Source organism: Simochromis diagramma, unplaced genomic scaffold, assembly GCF_900408965.1.
Source record: "Simochromis diagramma unplaced genomic scaffold, fSimDia1.1 OVJJ01000304.1, whole genome shotgun sequence".
NCBI lineage: Eukaryota > Metazoa > Chordata > Actinopteri > Cichliformes > Cichlidae > Simochromis > Simochromis diagramma.
In genome coordinates, this window is record NW_024387030.1 from 7,182,029 (window position 1) to 7,198,616 (window position 16,588).

General features: G+C 39.9%; 1 protein-coding gene across 8 annotated transcripts in view; it reads left to right on the forward strand.

Moving 5' to 3' along the window:
* The window catches only part of dnmt3ab (DNA (cytosine-5-)-methyltransferase 3 alpha b), a 51,938-nt gene extending 39,066 nt beyond the window's left edge, over positions 1 to 12,872 (forward strand). For 5 of the 8 annotated variants that reach the window (XM_040041978.1, XM_040041980.1, XM_040041984.1 and 2 more), the window contains 9 exons: positions 5,412 to 5,595; positions 5,696 to 5,780; positions 6,063 to 6,208; positions 6,624 to 6,714; positions 6,878 to 7,026; positions 7,501 to 7,601; positions 10,173 to 10,242; positions 12,258 to 12,376; positions 12,508 to 12,872. In XM_040041978.1, coding sequence (XP_039897912.1) covers positions 5,412 to 5,595; positions 5,696 to 5,780; positions 6,063 to 6,208; positions 6,624 to 6,714; positions 6,878 to 7,026; positions 7,501 to 7,601; positions 10,173 to 10,242; positions 12,258 to 12,376; positions 12,508 to 12,649 — 1,087 coding nt within the window. In that variant the 3' untranslated portion in view covers positions 12,650 to 12,872. The remainder of the gene's footprint in view (positions 1 to 5,411; positions 5,596 to 5,695; positions 5,781 to 6,062; positions 6,209 to 6,623; positions 6,715 to 6,877; positions 7,027 to 7,500; positions 7,602 to 10,172; positions 10,243 to 12,257; positions 12,377 to 12,507) is intronic. The other 3 variants (XM_040041982.1, XM_040041985.1, XM_040041981.1) reach the window with 1 other exon arrangement.
* The last annotated feature ends 3,716 nt before the right edge of the window (positions 12,873 to 16,588 follow it).

A 16,588-nucleotide genomic window follows, 5' to 3' on the forward strand; every position in this document is an offset into this window, starting at 1 on the left:
AAAGTAATCCCATTACTTTACTGATTACTTATTTTCAAAAGTAATTAATTACTTAGTTACTTTTAAAAAAAAACTATTTACAACCTGAATAGGGGATAAAGCGATAGATCTTTCATCCCAATTCTACTTTTTCTGCATAATCCATCATACAAAATGTAATCAAATGGAAAAGTCTCTTTTTAAAACTTGTTTTATTAGTTTTAATCTTTTAACTTTATGCATCAAGCAAAAATTTAATTATATGCAATATTCTCTGACTGGAAGAAATTTGCTTAACATTTAAACCTATTTTCTGCACATTCCAGCACATAAAATATATATATTTTTTGTGTTTACACTCAGTCTTTCAAATAGATGCAAGTAAAACACAGCAGAAAATAAATAACATCAAAGACTAGCGGTCCTGTTGCTCTATTTTCACCTGTAAAGCAGGAGTAGCGTAGGCGGAGGTTTGCCCAGGTGCAGGTGTGCCGCGGTGGTTAGTTGAAGAATCCGCAAGTTTCTCAGCGCACTCGGTGCTTGCTTGGAAGTTTAGGGGTTTTTTTCGCTGTAAAGAGAAGTTTTCTTCCCACACACAACAGACACTAATGTTTTTGTCACTTTTTATGGAATTAAACTCAAAATAAGGTCAGTGCTTCCACGCTTTAAACGCTGCACGCTCATACTCTCTCCTGCATTCGATATATGATCCATTGTTGATCTGCACACAGCTGTTGTCACGAACGTCGCACTTGCTTACGTCACTGTCATGAGACATTCTGGCAAAAAAACCACGGTTTTAGTAACGCAGTAACGCAGCGTTCCTACGGGAAAGTAACGGTAATCTAATTACCGTTTTTGCAATAGTAATCCCTTACTTTACTCGTTACTTGAAAAAAGTAATCAGATTACAATAACGCGTTACTGCCCATCTCTGCCTATGACTGATAAACTGATTTAGAGAAGAGAGACATGTCGGTCATGTTCATATTGTATAATTTTATTTAAAGGACACAGATGTTCTCCTACGATCATTACGGTCAGCAAACCCCCTCATACGAGTCCTTGGTACTCATTGGTTGATTTTCTTTTTGATCTCAGCCTGTAAATATTTGGATTTGTATCTTGCCTACTTGATGAAGTATTCAAACCACCTTTGTGGTTGTTCTTATTACAGCAGGTGACTCCAGGGCAACATTTGTCTGTCATAAAACACACACTGATAGCTGGTGACTTTGGAGGCCATGTGAATACAGTGAAGATGCTGAAGACGCAATTTTGAGATTATTTGTTCCTTTTATCAAGGTACATCAAAAGATGGGTACACTGTGATCATAAAGGGGGTGGATGAGGTCAGCAAGAGTAATCAAACTGGCTATAGTGTTAAGACCAAATTCTGACCTTACCATCTGAACGTAGCAGAAGAAATTGAGACTCATCAGACCAGGCAACAGTTCTCCAGTCATCTAGTTTCCCATTTTGGTGAGCGTCACGTTCCTGTTCTTAGCTGACAGAAGTGGCACGCGATGTGGTCTTCTACCAATCCAGCCCATTAACCTTCAAGGTTTCAAGTGTCGCATGTTGAAAGATGCTCTTCGGCATACCTTGGTTGTAACAAGTGGTTATATGAGTAACAGTTGGTTTCCTATTAGTGTGAAGCAGTCTGGCTGTTCTCCTTTGACCTCTGATATCAACAAGGCATCTTTACCCAGAGAACTGCTGCTCACTGGATATTTCATCTTTTATGGACCATCCTCTGTATTCCTTTCTAATCTGGTAGTAAACTATGCCAGATGCATCTGGCTTTGCTGTTGGCTAATAATTACCCTGGCAATCAAATTTTCAACAGAGGCATTGTACCACTCTGTCTTCTGTGTGTGTGGGGCTCTTTCAGTCACAACTTCCTGTTCCTCTTCTAGTTAAACCATTACTGCTAGACCAAACATTTCTCCTTACAGTCCTACTGGCACAAACGAAAGACTTAACAGACTTATTTGTTGAGTTTTTTTTTTTTAAACGATTTTTCCTAAAAATGCAAATAACCTGTGTAGTGGAGGTATCAGGGATAGACACGGTTATGGCACTGATTCACTCCTTAGCACTACGGTCACCCTGGTGTGTAAGCCAGAACACCACTTAACCAATTCTCCCAGAGCATGGGAAAAAAAAGCTTAAGGTTTGGTTTGAGGAAGTTTATTTCCTTCACAGCTCAATTCCTGTGGCTGTAATCGTGTGTGTGTGTGTGGTTTTCTACTAAAGAAGTACATAATACAAATAAGTGATAAATAAGGTGAAGAGATAAGTGACATATCCAGATATATGCATAATACAATATAGTTAACATAACCATACATAAAGAAAAGAGCACAGTAGTGTAAGGCAGTAATGCTAAACACAAAAAGATGTATCTCTACATAAATCTATCCTTTAAATGAGCAGAGCAATGTAGTACACTTCTACTGCTTACACTACGCCAGCTAAATAGCATTACTGCGAGGTTAAGTTAACGTCAGTACAGAGGAACTACTTCCGGTAGCTGTAGAAAATAAAGGCTTCTCCGTTATAATCCGCCGTAATGCTTTTATTGCGAAGGGGAAGTAGGAACATGGTACTTCCGGTCGAACTACGCTCGGCATTTAAGCGGTACTCTGAACAAATTATCCGCTATAAACTCCGTATTTTAAATTAAGGAATCACGAGCACCACATATACCATACAGGGAAGCTCTGATAACACAGGAATTACGTTAGAAACATATTGAGGATCGTACATGTGGCAAACGAAAGCCAAACCAGGATGAAGTAACTGACATCAATTAGCATGTGAAATGAGGGTGAACTCACACATTGCGTGCGTGGCCTATACCGCTCCAACTATGAACTACATTAGCTCCTAAATGGTAAATATATCACAGTATCAACACAAATAAAGCAAAATGCAACACAGGTTAATACTCACTTACCATTCACGCACACATCATATCCCACAGGAATCAGTGCACCCCCACCTGACCAACACCGCTCATCCGACACTAAAACTGCCCACCTTACTAACTATATGACATCACCAGACGGTGGGCTAGCTCAAACTAACAGAAGGTTAAATGCTAAATGAACAGTATATAAACTTGTATATAAACTTACAAACACCTGTATAAGAATTCAAATAGAGTTATCCTATGAACTTTGGGGCCTTTTAGACAACCTTGGTAAACCCCATCAAAGATGCAGAAGTTTTTTCACTTGCACGTAGGGTTGCCAACTCCCTGAAAAATAAATAAGGGACACCTCGTGGCCAGGGCCGGGCAACCCAGTTGTCTTCACCCTTCCCAGTGTGGTAGCTCTTTTTTTTGTGTGTGAAATTATTTTTTAACCATTTGACTTGAATTTGATTTAAGCAGATGCATATTCTTTGCGATATGACCATATGGGAAACAAATGATCATTTAGCCATTTATTTTTAGCTCAAAACGACAACATTAACACAATAAAACAGGTCTCTTTCTTAAACAGAAGCCTGTCATGCTTAACTTTTGAGAATATAAGTAAATCTTTCTTTAAAAGAACTCTGTCCTGCTTAACTTAAAATTATATAAATTAATAGAAAGCAATAGAACGAAAAATATTCTTGTAACTGTGCACATATAGTGCATTTAGTACAATTGGCTTCAGTTGAGGTATTATTTCAGCTTTTCTAATGCTAATCAGCTGCTCCTGTTTGTAAACCCGCTTGTTCCCATGATTACGCATCTTAACTCATCATCATTATTTATCTATGTATTACTTTTATGTATTAGTCATCTATTTGTTGTAATCATCTATCCTTGCAGTTTATTACACAAAATACATTATATTATCACACTTCTGGCCACATAGCGCTGATATTCACTGCACATGCCCATATTAACCTTAACCAGAGGGTTTAAAAAAAACAAACCAGTGTTTACATACCATATCTGCTTCTGCCGTGGCCTGGTGGACAAAAAATTGGTTAAGGGTTCCCTGAGCTTTCACGCCCCTCATGTTCTTCATGTGCCCACCACTAGAAGCATGCCTATGGAAAAAGTGCGCCGGCACACAGTGCAGTGCGCTGTATAGGTGTTATCGTGCATTTTCCCAGCCAGGTGTTTTCCTTTTCCCATTCCTCCCTGTACTTTTGCAGCCTTTTTTTTTTCTTTCTCTGAGCGAACAAACATTGCTGCTCTAATGCTGGGCTCACACTGTGCGATTTTTGGCCCATTTTGAGACGATTTTTGAGTCGTGCGACCGTTTTGGCGATCGGCCCGATTTTGGCCTTCATCGTGCATCGTGTAGTATACGTGGGGTAAGGAGACACGATTAACACCTCACGACCACTGCTCACGCGCAAACACGTAAACGTCGGTGAAAAAGGTGGAGCAGCACAGCTGTGCAGCGTGTGATCTGGACACAAGCGATGGAGGCACAACTTGTAGAACTTTGGAAAGCTCATCCGAGCCTTTTCGATGTGGCATCACAAAATTATCACGACCACAACAACCGTGAAAATAGTTGGATTTACACTGCTGCTCAATCACAGCTGCCTGATCAATGTTTTTCATTAGCAATTTAGCAAAGTTGATGGTGGTGGTGTGCGTGTCTGTGTGAGTGAAAGACAGAGAGAGAGAGAGCGAGCGACAGATTTTCTGTTATAACCTTCATTTTATGGAGGCACAGTGTGAGCACTCAGGTCGCATCAGAGCATCGGGCGGTATAGTGTGAGACCCTGCATCGTGACCTATGAACTTCTAACCCCTGCGAGTCAATCGTGCAGTTTGAGCAGGAGCTGAATAACGTGACTGAAAAAATCGCACAGTGTCTGCCCAGCTTTAGGTGTACTGTCGTCCGAGACTTGCACCGCAGTGTCGGCGTTTGTTTCCCTGCTGGCCATGCTTCTTGTTGTGGTCATCTGTTGTCTTCCGGTATTTTCTCCGCAAGCGACCTTTCCTCGATCAATGAGATGAGCGGTAATCTGAATTGTCATACTCGAATTGTCATAAGTGTGCTGTCAGCTCATTGGTCACAAAGCAGGAGAGGAGCTGGGAATTATGTTTTCCAACAAAGCGTTAATTCCATTAACATTTATAGACTACTTTTGATTCTCACTGTATTACGGGACAAAGTGCGTCCCTTATTAGCTCAATACGGGACGTGTACTTTTGTTTCTAAATACGGGACGATTCCGTTTTTTAAGGGACGGTTGGCAACCCTACTTGCACGTTACATTTCCTGCATTTTTATTCTCAGATCAAGACCATTTTAAACAGTTAATAGTTTATTTTGGTCTTCTAATGGAAAACATGCAGTCTACCACATTTAGTCACTTAGTCGCTTACTGTACTTAACACTGTGACTGCTTTTAATAGGTAGGGTTAGTTATCATTTTAGAAGTAAATGTCCTTGTCCTTGGCGCAGGTGCTTCTGTGTGGAGTGCGTGGACCTTCTTGTTGGTCAAGGAGCCGCTCACGCTGCCATCAAAGAAGACCCATGGAACTGCTACATGTGCGGTCAGAAGGGTGTGTTTGGTCTGCTGGAGCGTCGTAGCGATTGGCCCAGCCGTCTCCAGCACTTCTTTGCAAATAATCACGATCAAGATTTTGTAAGTAATTGACCTTTAGGCCATAAATCTCAATCACCATGTGACTGAGGAGTCTGTCTCCTTTGTGTCTCACTGTTGCCCCCTCTGCCAATAATTTCAGGATCCACCAAAGCTTTACGCCCCAGTCATGGCGGAGAAGAGGAAGCCCATTCGTGTCCTGTCACTATTTGATGGCATAGCCACAGGTTAGACAATTTTCCCCAGTTTGTGTTATCAAAAATTAGATGGATTTACTTTCTTCCTTTATTAGTCAGAACGTTGCCATGTATCAGTCACTACACATGCCATATATAACTAGCTATACTAGCTATATAGCTATTAGCTATATTTGTGTTAGTCATCATAGGATTTATTTATTAGGGATAGCTCCAGTTCTTCAGATCAGATCATTTAAGTGGACAGATTTTTTTAGACTGTCTCCTTCTTTTCTTTTTTTTAAAAAAAATCTTTAACTACACCCTGCACAGGACTGCTGGTGCTCAAAGAACTTGGCATCCAAGTGGGTCGCTACATAGCTTCTGAAGTGTGTGAAGACTCCATCACTGTGGGTATCGTCCGGCATGAGGGTCGCATCATGTACGTTGGAGACGTGCGGAACATCACACGCAAACATGTGAGTGAGAATAAGTTACTAAAAAGAGACACCAAACTTGCAAATGGCTACAAACTTACAAATATATCATTACTCGCTTGTACTAAGTAGCATTGGATATCATTTTCTATTGTGGAAAACCAGAAATTAAATGCAGACTCTTCTAAACAGAAAATGTGGATATTTTTAAGGCTTAACAGTATGGTTGTTTACCAGATGTACAAATGACCGACAGTGAGACCATGCTTTTCTTTGACACTTTACCTTGTCATATTAAAAGCCAAGAGTGGAGAGTAAAAGACAATAAAGACATTATAAAACATTCAAACTCTAGCATCTGTATAGCTAGTTTTATTAGTATTTACTACTCACTAGGAGTACATTGCTGGTTCAGTTCATAACCCTAATCCTGACTCTGACTCTTTTCTCTATACAGATAAACGAGTGGGGTCCTTTTGATCTAGTTATAGGTGGAAGCCCATGCAATGACCTCTCAATAGTCAATCCTGCAAGGAAGGGTCTGTATGGTAAGTTTAAATGAGTCCACTGCTTTTTTGCTTTGCTAATGTATTAGTTGGGAAATTCATTCATATATAAAGTCACTGGCCTAAATAAATCACTAGAATATAAGGAGTTTATGTCTTTTGCTTTGCTTCAGCACCTGGTTTAATACCTCTTTCTGTCTCACAGAGGGCACCGGACGCCTGTTCTTTGAGTTTTACCGACTGCTCCATGAGGCTCGGCCGAAGCAGGGGGAAGACAGGCCTTTCTTCTGGCTCTTTGAAAATGTGGTTGCTATGGGCGTCAGTGACAAGAGGGACATATCTCGCTTTTTAGAGGTTAATTTCTTTACTGATACTTATAATCTCTACCTGCTGTAGGTGGTAGATGTATGATGTGCCGTTGGTGAAGTGGGTATTGTTGGGCTTTGAATGCCCCCTTGTGGCAATAATTCATTATCTTTAGGCAAAAATTATGAGAACGGAGCTCTGACGTCTTGATCTTCATTCAACAGTTTAATATGCCAGCTTTAATGCGCTGCAATCTACTCCTAGATGGTGTTTCTGGTTATCTGTTAGGTGAAGCCCTCATTAGTTGTTAGAATACTCTCTTTTTTTTAAATGACTGTCCACTGAGGAAACTGACAACTTTGAAGTTTAATTTTGACTCTTTTCTGTTATATTAACATTGTGCTATATAATAAAATTGTTGTTGTTGTGTGATTACACTTGTATTATTCTGTATGCAATCACAAGCTTTTTACCTTTGTTGCTTCCTGATTGGTACTTGTTCTTCCTCGTCTCTGTTTTCAGTGTAACCCAGTGATGATCGATGCCAAGGAAGTGTCAGCTGCCCACCGTGCCCGTTACTTCTGGGGTAACCTTCCTGGCATGAACAGGTTGGTGTATGAATGGTGAGAGAAGAAGTAGTATTTAACAAAAAAGTAACACTATAAAGGGACTGCTTATGTCAAATTATATGGTCATGTTACAACAAAGTACAACCTAAATTCTTTAGTCCGTATCAAGTCTTAAAATAATGCAAAAACAAACTAAAAATGAACAACAACACAGAACATGTTACACTATGTTGTTATTTGTTTTTAGAAAAGTAAGTGGTGTGTGAAAAACTAATCACACCCTGTGATTCATTATAACTTTTAGGTGCCATAATTTAAAGTGTTTTGTTTTCTGCATGACTTAATTCGTCTCTCATGTTGCTGTGGAGGAACTTCCTCCAGTTCATTGAGATTTGCAGGCATTTATATGGTAAATTTATGTGGTATAGCATTTCAGCTATTTCCTTTTTTAGTTATTCTGTTTTTGATTTGCTGCTGTGCTTGGGATTATTATCGTGTTGCATGACATCATTTTGGCAAGCTTCAGTTGTCAAACAGATGGCCTCACATTTTGCTTTAGAAATCTTTGGTATACAAAGACTCAATGACTTCAACATGCCAAGGTCCTGGGGCTGCAAAACAAACCCAAACCATCACCCCTCCACCACCATGCTGACAGTTAGTATGAGATGTTTGTGCTGATGTGCTGTATTTGGTTTTGTGCATTATAGCCACACATGTCCACTTTGGTCTCATCTGTCCAAAGGACATTGTTCCAGAAGTCTTGTGGTTTGCTCAGATGCATCTTTGCAAATCTAAGCCATGCTGCCATATTATTTTTAGAGAGAAGAGGATGTCTCCTGACAACCCTTCCAAGTAAGCCACATTTGTTCAGTGTGTCTTGAACTGTAGAATTTAACTATCTAATTAAGGCCTGTTGAGGCTGAGACGTAGCTCTTATTTTTTTGTCATTTCTCTGAGCATTGCATGGCCGGCCACTGCTGAGATTGGCAGCCGTCGTGAATGTTTTCTGATCGTGAATAATATTTCTCACTGCAGAATGAGAGACCTCAGGCTATTTGGAAACAGCTTCTCTGCTGAAAATAATTGCTGATGTTTTTCCTCTTTGGCATTGTGTTAACACACATGTGAATGTTCCTGATGAACAAACTGCCTAAACCTTTTGTTTTTTAGAGGCGCGTGCTTGCTGATGATCAATGAATCGAGTGAACTTGATTAGCAGCACCTGGCTGCTACTTATTCTCTTAATTCCTGTTGAAGCAGTGTGGAAGAAGAAGTGTGGCTTTAGTTTCTCACGCACTGCTTCTGATTTTTGATTGTTAAATAGATAGTCACACAGTGTGGTACGTCATGTTTTGTAGGCCCTTTGAGGTTTTATGTATCATATTTTAAGACCTGCTAAAGACCAGATTATTTTTATTTTTAGTTTATTTATGGGAAAACAGAATTTTAAGGATCATACTGTCTTTTTTACTATGACTATAGATAAGGTAGTGATAGTGAGTCATACATACTCAATTGATTTGGCTTCTTTTTTTTTTTTTCTTTTTTTTTAAGAAAACTATTCTTGTCCTGGCAGATTATCTTCTGTTTTCTTAATACTGCATTCAAAGCATGGAACAGCAAATTAGATTAGATTATCTCCAAAATCATTGAATCAAAATGAAGTGCCATTATGGCATGGACTGAAACTGATTTCAGTGGCTAGATTAGAAGTAATTTCATACTTCCGGCAGAGATTTTTTTTCTTGTTTAAAATTGCAGATAAAGGCCGATGAAGTAGAGACTTGTAGTATAGCAGATCCAATTCAGTCTATTATGCCCTACTTTCACATTTGTAAATGGGACCTTTTACTACCTCCAGCTCCATATTTTTATTCTTGGACTCTATTAGTGTAGCTTTGCATGATTCACAGTTCAAATAATAATTTGTTATCTTTTTCTGGGCCCCAGTTCCTCCCTTGGCTCAATCCCAATGTCTACATTTACAGACTCAGAGACTTAGGCTATCCCACTGTGACATTATGAAATGCATGAAGAGCTCTCTGCTAGACATTATCCATAGTTTCACAAGTCTGCATTTCTGTAGACTTTGCTCAAGACAGTTACTCAGAGTTCGTAGCAATGTGGCATTAAATGCAAGGTTGTAGGGGAGGGCTTAGAAAAAGGTAGAGTAATCAGAGGAATGTAGCATGAGCTTTATTGCACACCTAGTAATGAGAAAATTGACTGTTTTTGACTGTTACGTTTTGTCCACAAAGATTTGAACTCACCAGGGTTATTTGTACATGCACTCATTCCATCCATCCTAACACGGAGACACGGACAACCATTCACACCTATTAACAATTTAGAATCACCAGTTCCTCCCACAGCCCGTGACCATCTAGAAAGGTCCGTGGCGCCCAGCTGGTGAACTCAAACCCACATCCTTCTTGCTTTGAGGTGACGGTGCTGACAACCGTGTCACCATACCCTGACATGTTATGTAATTGTTTGAAACTTAGTCCAAGTTTAATGTGAGCATCCACTATTGTAAGTGTATATAGGGAACAGGAAAAAAATGAAATGCATGTTAGATTTAAATAACGTGTTAAAGTGTAAATTGTTCATTCTCTCTTTCAGGCCTTTGACTGCCATGTGCACTGATAGGCTGGAACTCCAGGACTGTTTAGAACATGGCAGAACAGCCAAGGTACTTGCAGCTTGTCTTTCAATACACATCATGTTCGCTCACCGGTGCACACAAAAACTCAGTCTGGCAGCTGTAATCTCTCTGGTTAATCTGATTCATTCAATTTAAATACAGTAGAATATCAGAGTTAATGTGTGTGTGTTTGTAGACACTAAAGCTGGTGTGGCAGAATGTCATACTAGAGGATGGTTCTTTACATACAAGGGGGGAGCAAGCGAGTCAGAAACCCAGGGCACAAAGATGAAGCAGGTCTGATCAGAAAGGGTTTATTCCAGGCCAGGGAGCAAGAATGACAAACAATTCTAAAAGCCATAAGCAATAAAATGTTGTAGAGGTACTAAAATTCCCAGGAATAAACAAACCCAATATCAAAAAAACCTTACAAAACGCAATGTTCTATGCGCTCTAAAATCCCACTCCGTCACACAATGTAACTGTCCCACAGCCAAGGACGAATGTTTGTTAGGTGTTCACAAGCAGGGCAGAAATCCCTCTTCCAGAGCGGGGTCCATGCCAGCCTCGTCCCAGGAAGACGAGGAGAAGCCTTCTATCCCCCTCTCGTCCCATCACATCCCTGCCCAGCTCGAATTCTGCACTGGAGTCCGTTGCTCGATGCCACCACGGCTCCCCTTGCATCATCGCCCTGTAAGTAAACAAACAGGGGCCAGAACCATCGTCCCGGAAGCTGGCCTGGCTTATAGCCATGGCGACCGTCTCCCAACACGGCTGCACAACGGTGGAGACACTACTCACAAATGCAGCCAGAGGTATACCTCTGCCCTGCTGTCAATCCCACACGTTGTCTCCTACTGTCGCCATTCCTGCTGTTGGGACTGGGTCGCCACGTCACGCTGACCAGACTGTCTCCAGATGAGGTGTCGCACCCCCATGATCAGGCAGCGGGTCCCTCTTTATCAGCTGGCCTTCATGCATTCCTCTCCATATCTGGGGCCTCTCTCCTTCCAGTGCTCAGCTAGCTTCCTTTTAATAGGTCCTTTAAACAGCTGATAGGCCGCCTTTGGACACACCCATGCCTCAGGAGGTGACCGCTATCAGCTAATTTGTCCCATGCCCAGCCAGTCCACAGTGGATTAAAACATGATTGGAAGGTCGGGGGTTCAAATCCACCGAACGGCTACCCTGAGTTACCCCTGAGCAAGGTACCGTCCCTACACACTGCTCCCCGGGCGCTGGATTGGCTGCCCACTGCTTCACTGAGTGAATGGGTTAAATGCAGAGAGTAATTTTCTTACAGAAGATTAATAAAGTATAAAGTATACAGAAAAAACATGCAATACAACCAGAATAAAATCATGCAAATAAAAACTACACTCACAAATAAACACTAGAATCAGAATAAGACCAATATAAAAGATAAATGCAAATTTCCACTGTGTGACATGTTCGGATTTCGTAATACAGTTCATTTGATTCAGGAGTGTAAAACTCTGCACACTGGTGGCTCCATGTGGCAGCTAGATGTAATAGTTTCAAATTGAATTCATCCAACAAAAAAAAATCAGCTTTGACATGACTCAGAAACTAAGTTTAAACTAAAAGACAACTTTATTGCAGAGCTTAAACTTCAACAAAGAACAAAGTACTCCATGTCCAAAAAACTAGGAAACAAAACTTTAACAAAAGAAGACACAACCATGAGGGCGGTAAACAAACATGGAAACAATACTGGGCCAGAAAAGGAAACGAGAGGCGGGAATAACCAAGGATTCTTAAACCAGCCTAAAACCAAGAAACCAGAACATGAAAAACTCATAACAGAGGACTAAAACCAATACAGAATCATGAAATAAAGATCAAAAATACAAAGCTGAAGACTCAAAACTCTGGGACCAAGATCCAGGGACAGGTCTTCACACGGGAACCTCATGTTTACCAAATTATCTGATCACGATAACCTGAACATTTTAGAAAAGGTATCTCAGGTTTTGTAAGTTTGTTACGCAGCAAGGACATAAAAATGGCATAAACTAATTTTTTTTTAAATTGTCCTCCAGTTTGGCAAGGTGAGGACTATCACTACCAGGTCTAATTCCATCAAGCAGGGCAAGGACCAGCACTTCCCAGTCTACATGAATGAGAAGGAAGACATACTGTGGTGCACTGAGATGGAGAGGTATGTAAACATAATGATTTCAACTACTGTGTAGGCTTTTTTCAGAGGTCAGAATTTCAAGATTTTCTTCCTTTGTCTTCCCCTGTCTGCTCGCTGGTTGCACGTGTGGTGTGGATGGTTGCTCACATCAGGGTCTTTGGTTTTCCAGTCCACTATACAGACGTATCCAACATGAGCCGACTGGCGAGGCAGAGGCTGCTGGGCAGATCATGGAGCGTCCCAGTTATCCGCCACCTGTTTGCACCACTCAAAGAGTACTTTGCCTGTGACTGAGCAGTCAGAAAATTAGCTCAGACCCATTTAGTATGAAGTGCCGTAAGGGGCATTATTACTGAAACGCTCTCAGACACACTACTGAACACCAAGGCATTTCAGCTGAACAGGAAGGTGTTTTAGTGTTGCCAACTTAGCAACTTTGTCGCTATATTTAGCGAGTTTTCAGACCCCCTTAGCGACTTTTTTTCTCTAAAAAACGACTAGCGACAAATCTGGCGACTTTTGCTTTTGTTATTAGGAAGACCTATGACCACTTTTTGACGTGAAAGCACATATCTGTCTTACTCCCAACAAGCAGCGGGTGCTGCCGTGGGCACTTCGCCCATGCCAAAACGCTCACAGGCAGCAGTCGCCCCCAGCTGCTGTCAAAGCAGGAGATGCTGATCCCTACCCATCCAAACTGCAAATGAATCACGCATGAGCAAAGCCGCTGCTCCCACCCCGACTTTAACGCAGTCAGTTCTTCTTTTACTTTTTGTAAATCACAAGGTTTAAAACTACTTAAACACACACAGTGTGTGTGTGTGTAACTCCGCCAGAGTGCCTTTTTTGGGTCACTTTTGCCGGTACCAAGCCCGGATAAAGGAGGAGGGTTAGAATTGTGACATTAAAAAAAACAATAATTACTCAAAGAATTTAATTTGTAGTTCTAAATATATTCCTAATCCATTTAGGGTGTTTTTTTACCCACTTTATGTCTCTTCCACGATGTTATTTCTCTCTCCTACAACATAGGTTACAATTACATAAGCATGACCAATTATGCAAATTAGGCGATGACCATATTTAGCAACTTCTAGCGACTTTTAGGACGGCTAATAGCGACTTTCCTTACTAAGGATTTGGCAACACTGCCCTATCCAGCTGAAACGCCTTGGTTTTAAGTAGTGTGTGTGTGACTGCATTTCAGTAGCGTGTGCGAGTACATTTCAGTAGCGTTTGTTAGAGCGTTTCAGTAGTGTGTGTGAGAGATAAAATTTTAGTCGTGTGTGTGAGAGCATTTCAGTAATAATGTCCCTTACGGCACCTCATAATTTAGGAACCACAACTGTATGTTGTGACTAGAAACAAGAGCCTTGATCCTCAAATTATACTCTGGTATAATTTGTAAGCGAAACATAGATTTCACATTATTTCTTGTATTTGAATTGCAATTCTTATTCTATTTAATTTTATATATCATTTTACAGTAGGGCCGCTGCAGTGTTATCAAGTATTGTTTATTTGTTTGTGCAAGCTATACTTGAGACTATGCTTTCTTCTCAAGACACGAAGACAGAAGAGTGCTAAATACGTCTTGTAAGAGAGAGGGATAGGAATACATTGGGAAACATCAGAAAGACAGGAAGTAGGATATTTTTTTTCAAGATATGTGAAATGCTTCTGCTGTGTGAGCGTACTGCGAGACTCCCACCTGCAGTGCAGCCATGCTTCCAGCTACTGAGCCTCACAGGGATGTTTCCTTCAGTGTCAAGAGAGCTGTGTCTCTGAGAATCCAAAACACCAGATCACATATACCTCTTTGTTTACAGTTTCTATACACAACTGAAGGTAATAAAGGTACTACTGTAATATGGTTACAATACCATGGTGCTCCAAGATGATATGAAACATCATAGCCCATGTGGCAATGCATTTTTAGACAATACGGAGCGTTTTAACCTGTTGCTGGATGAACTTTTGTTTGACGTTTTTACATTTAACGAAAAAAAAATAAAATAATGTTGTATGCCGTTCGGTTGACCGACGTTTGACTGCAAAATAGAGCTTATACTCTTTTCTGCGTTTTTACAGCTATTACACAAGTTTGTACTGGTGCTCTTCTAATCTCAGCCTTGCTACACTCAGGCTCACTGTCTGAATCTGCACAAACAGAAAGTGAAGCTAGCCACATGGGAGATGATGTTTTCTGTCATTCAAAAGAAAAAACTTAAGATCAAAGTCTGTGATGAGCTACTTTTTTCTAGTTTCATCATGAACAATGACGTTACTGTACAACTGTTAGTAAGCGTGGTCGCTGTGAAGGAGGGAGAGCGACCAGGCCGGGTAACTCTCCTCCTCGGCTTCCACCTCTCTAAACTGAATAACTGTCAGGTGCAAATACTCAACAATATGGTGCCGCTTCACAGAGTTCTTCTACCTTTTTATAGCAATTTTGTGCTGTTTTATCAACATTATCAAGCACTTTTATACGTACACTTTCTTTTTCTTTTAAAAACTTTTTTTTTCTTGTGAATTGGTTTATTTTTCGTTTAGTTTAATGATGTGAACTGATCAATCCTCGTGTAATATTTTTTGTATACAGTAGGGCTGTGCCAATAGAAGTGAAAGAATGGATTTTTTTTTATATGTGAAACCATGTTATTTGACTCGGTGTACAGTAGATGGATTGTCATTTGTAACCTCCAACTCCTTTTCTCACCTTCCATCATCCATATTGTTCTCTGTTTCAAAGCAGCGATGCAGTATGTTGCCACGTAAATTCAAGGAATGTCTGTTGCTATTAAGATTGTAAAAATGTAAGGCAGCGTCAAAGAGCTGTGTTTCCTGCTTTGTAAAATATTTTGTCCCCTGTGAAGGACAGTAGGGCCGCTGCCATTTGCTCGATAAATTGTAGTCGTCACGTTGGCAAATTGTAAGCGCCGATCCAAATTATGGATTACACGCGCAAACTAAATTCTCTTGATTGTAATCCTTAAGCTAAACACAGAGGATTTAGGCTGCAGTTTGTCAAAACAAAAGCCTGACACAGTGTTTGACACGGATGTCAGCACTCAAAGAGTAAAGAGTAAGAGCAGATGCTATCGCTTCTCTAAATCATATTTAAGATTTGAAATTTAATTTCTTAATGTAATTAATTTCTTAAGTGACCTTATTGCCATCCTTTTTGTCCATGCATGGTGGCTCAATATGAGCTCTCGTGCTTTGTATTTTATCAGATGTTATCCCCCTCTCCACCTTTTAATACCTAACGTCATATTCATGGTTGTACATTCTGTACATAGTTTTCTGGTTGCTGTTTTCAATTTTTTTTCTTTTCTTTTTTTAATTACAAATGAGATGTACAAATATAATTCTTTGCTAATATATATCATCAAATAGAAAGAAAATCTTAGGTCGAAAATAAAAATCATTGACAAATTTCATTCAAAGCTTCAAGCATTAGATGTAGAGAGATTCCAATTCCGCTTTTTTTGTTTTTTTGTTTTTTTATTTGTTTGTTTCAAGTGAATCCAGATTGGATGTTTTGTGATCTTAACATTGGCCTAAAGACAGCTTTAAGATTGACGGTCTAAACTTCACTGCACAGCCCTACACGGTGGTGTTTTTTTTTTAAACTTCTGTTTCTTTTTGTAAGACTTTAAAAAGAGGGATTGTAGGCGTTTCCGATGGTGCTAAACATTTTACCTAATCAAGAAAAATGTATTTGATTGGAAGACAAATAAACATGTCTTGACAATGACTGTTTTAAGTTCCTTGTAGTAATGAAAAATAACTATTATTTCACTCATATAAATATATTAACAAAGGCATTTTAACTTTGTACTTGAAAAAATAAGGATAACAAATAATGAAAGGTTTGCTATATTGTTTTAGACTAGAGATTGCTGTAGTCGGTGCTTATCTGTGGGAAAATTGTGTGAGAAAAAAAATGGTAATAACTTTTACTGTAGCATAATGTATGCTTAATGCGCATTGCTTCTTAATCCTACATTCCATGCCACAATATTCTCCATGTCTGTTTTCCGAATGTTGTTTTGAACTGACGCTTACTTGTTTCTTTGTTTTTAAAAAAAAGAAGAAAAAAAAATCAGAAACAGCATTTCATTTTACTGGTCAAAGCAGGTCAATACTTCAGTGATACTGTTAACGCTCTCTGTGACTTTCTTTCTGTCATAACTGTTTTATGGCCTGTATGGTTTTCCTCAAGACCAG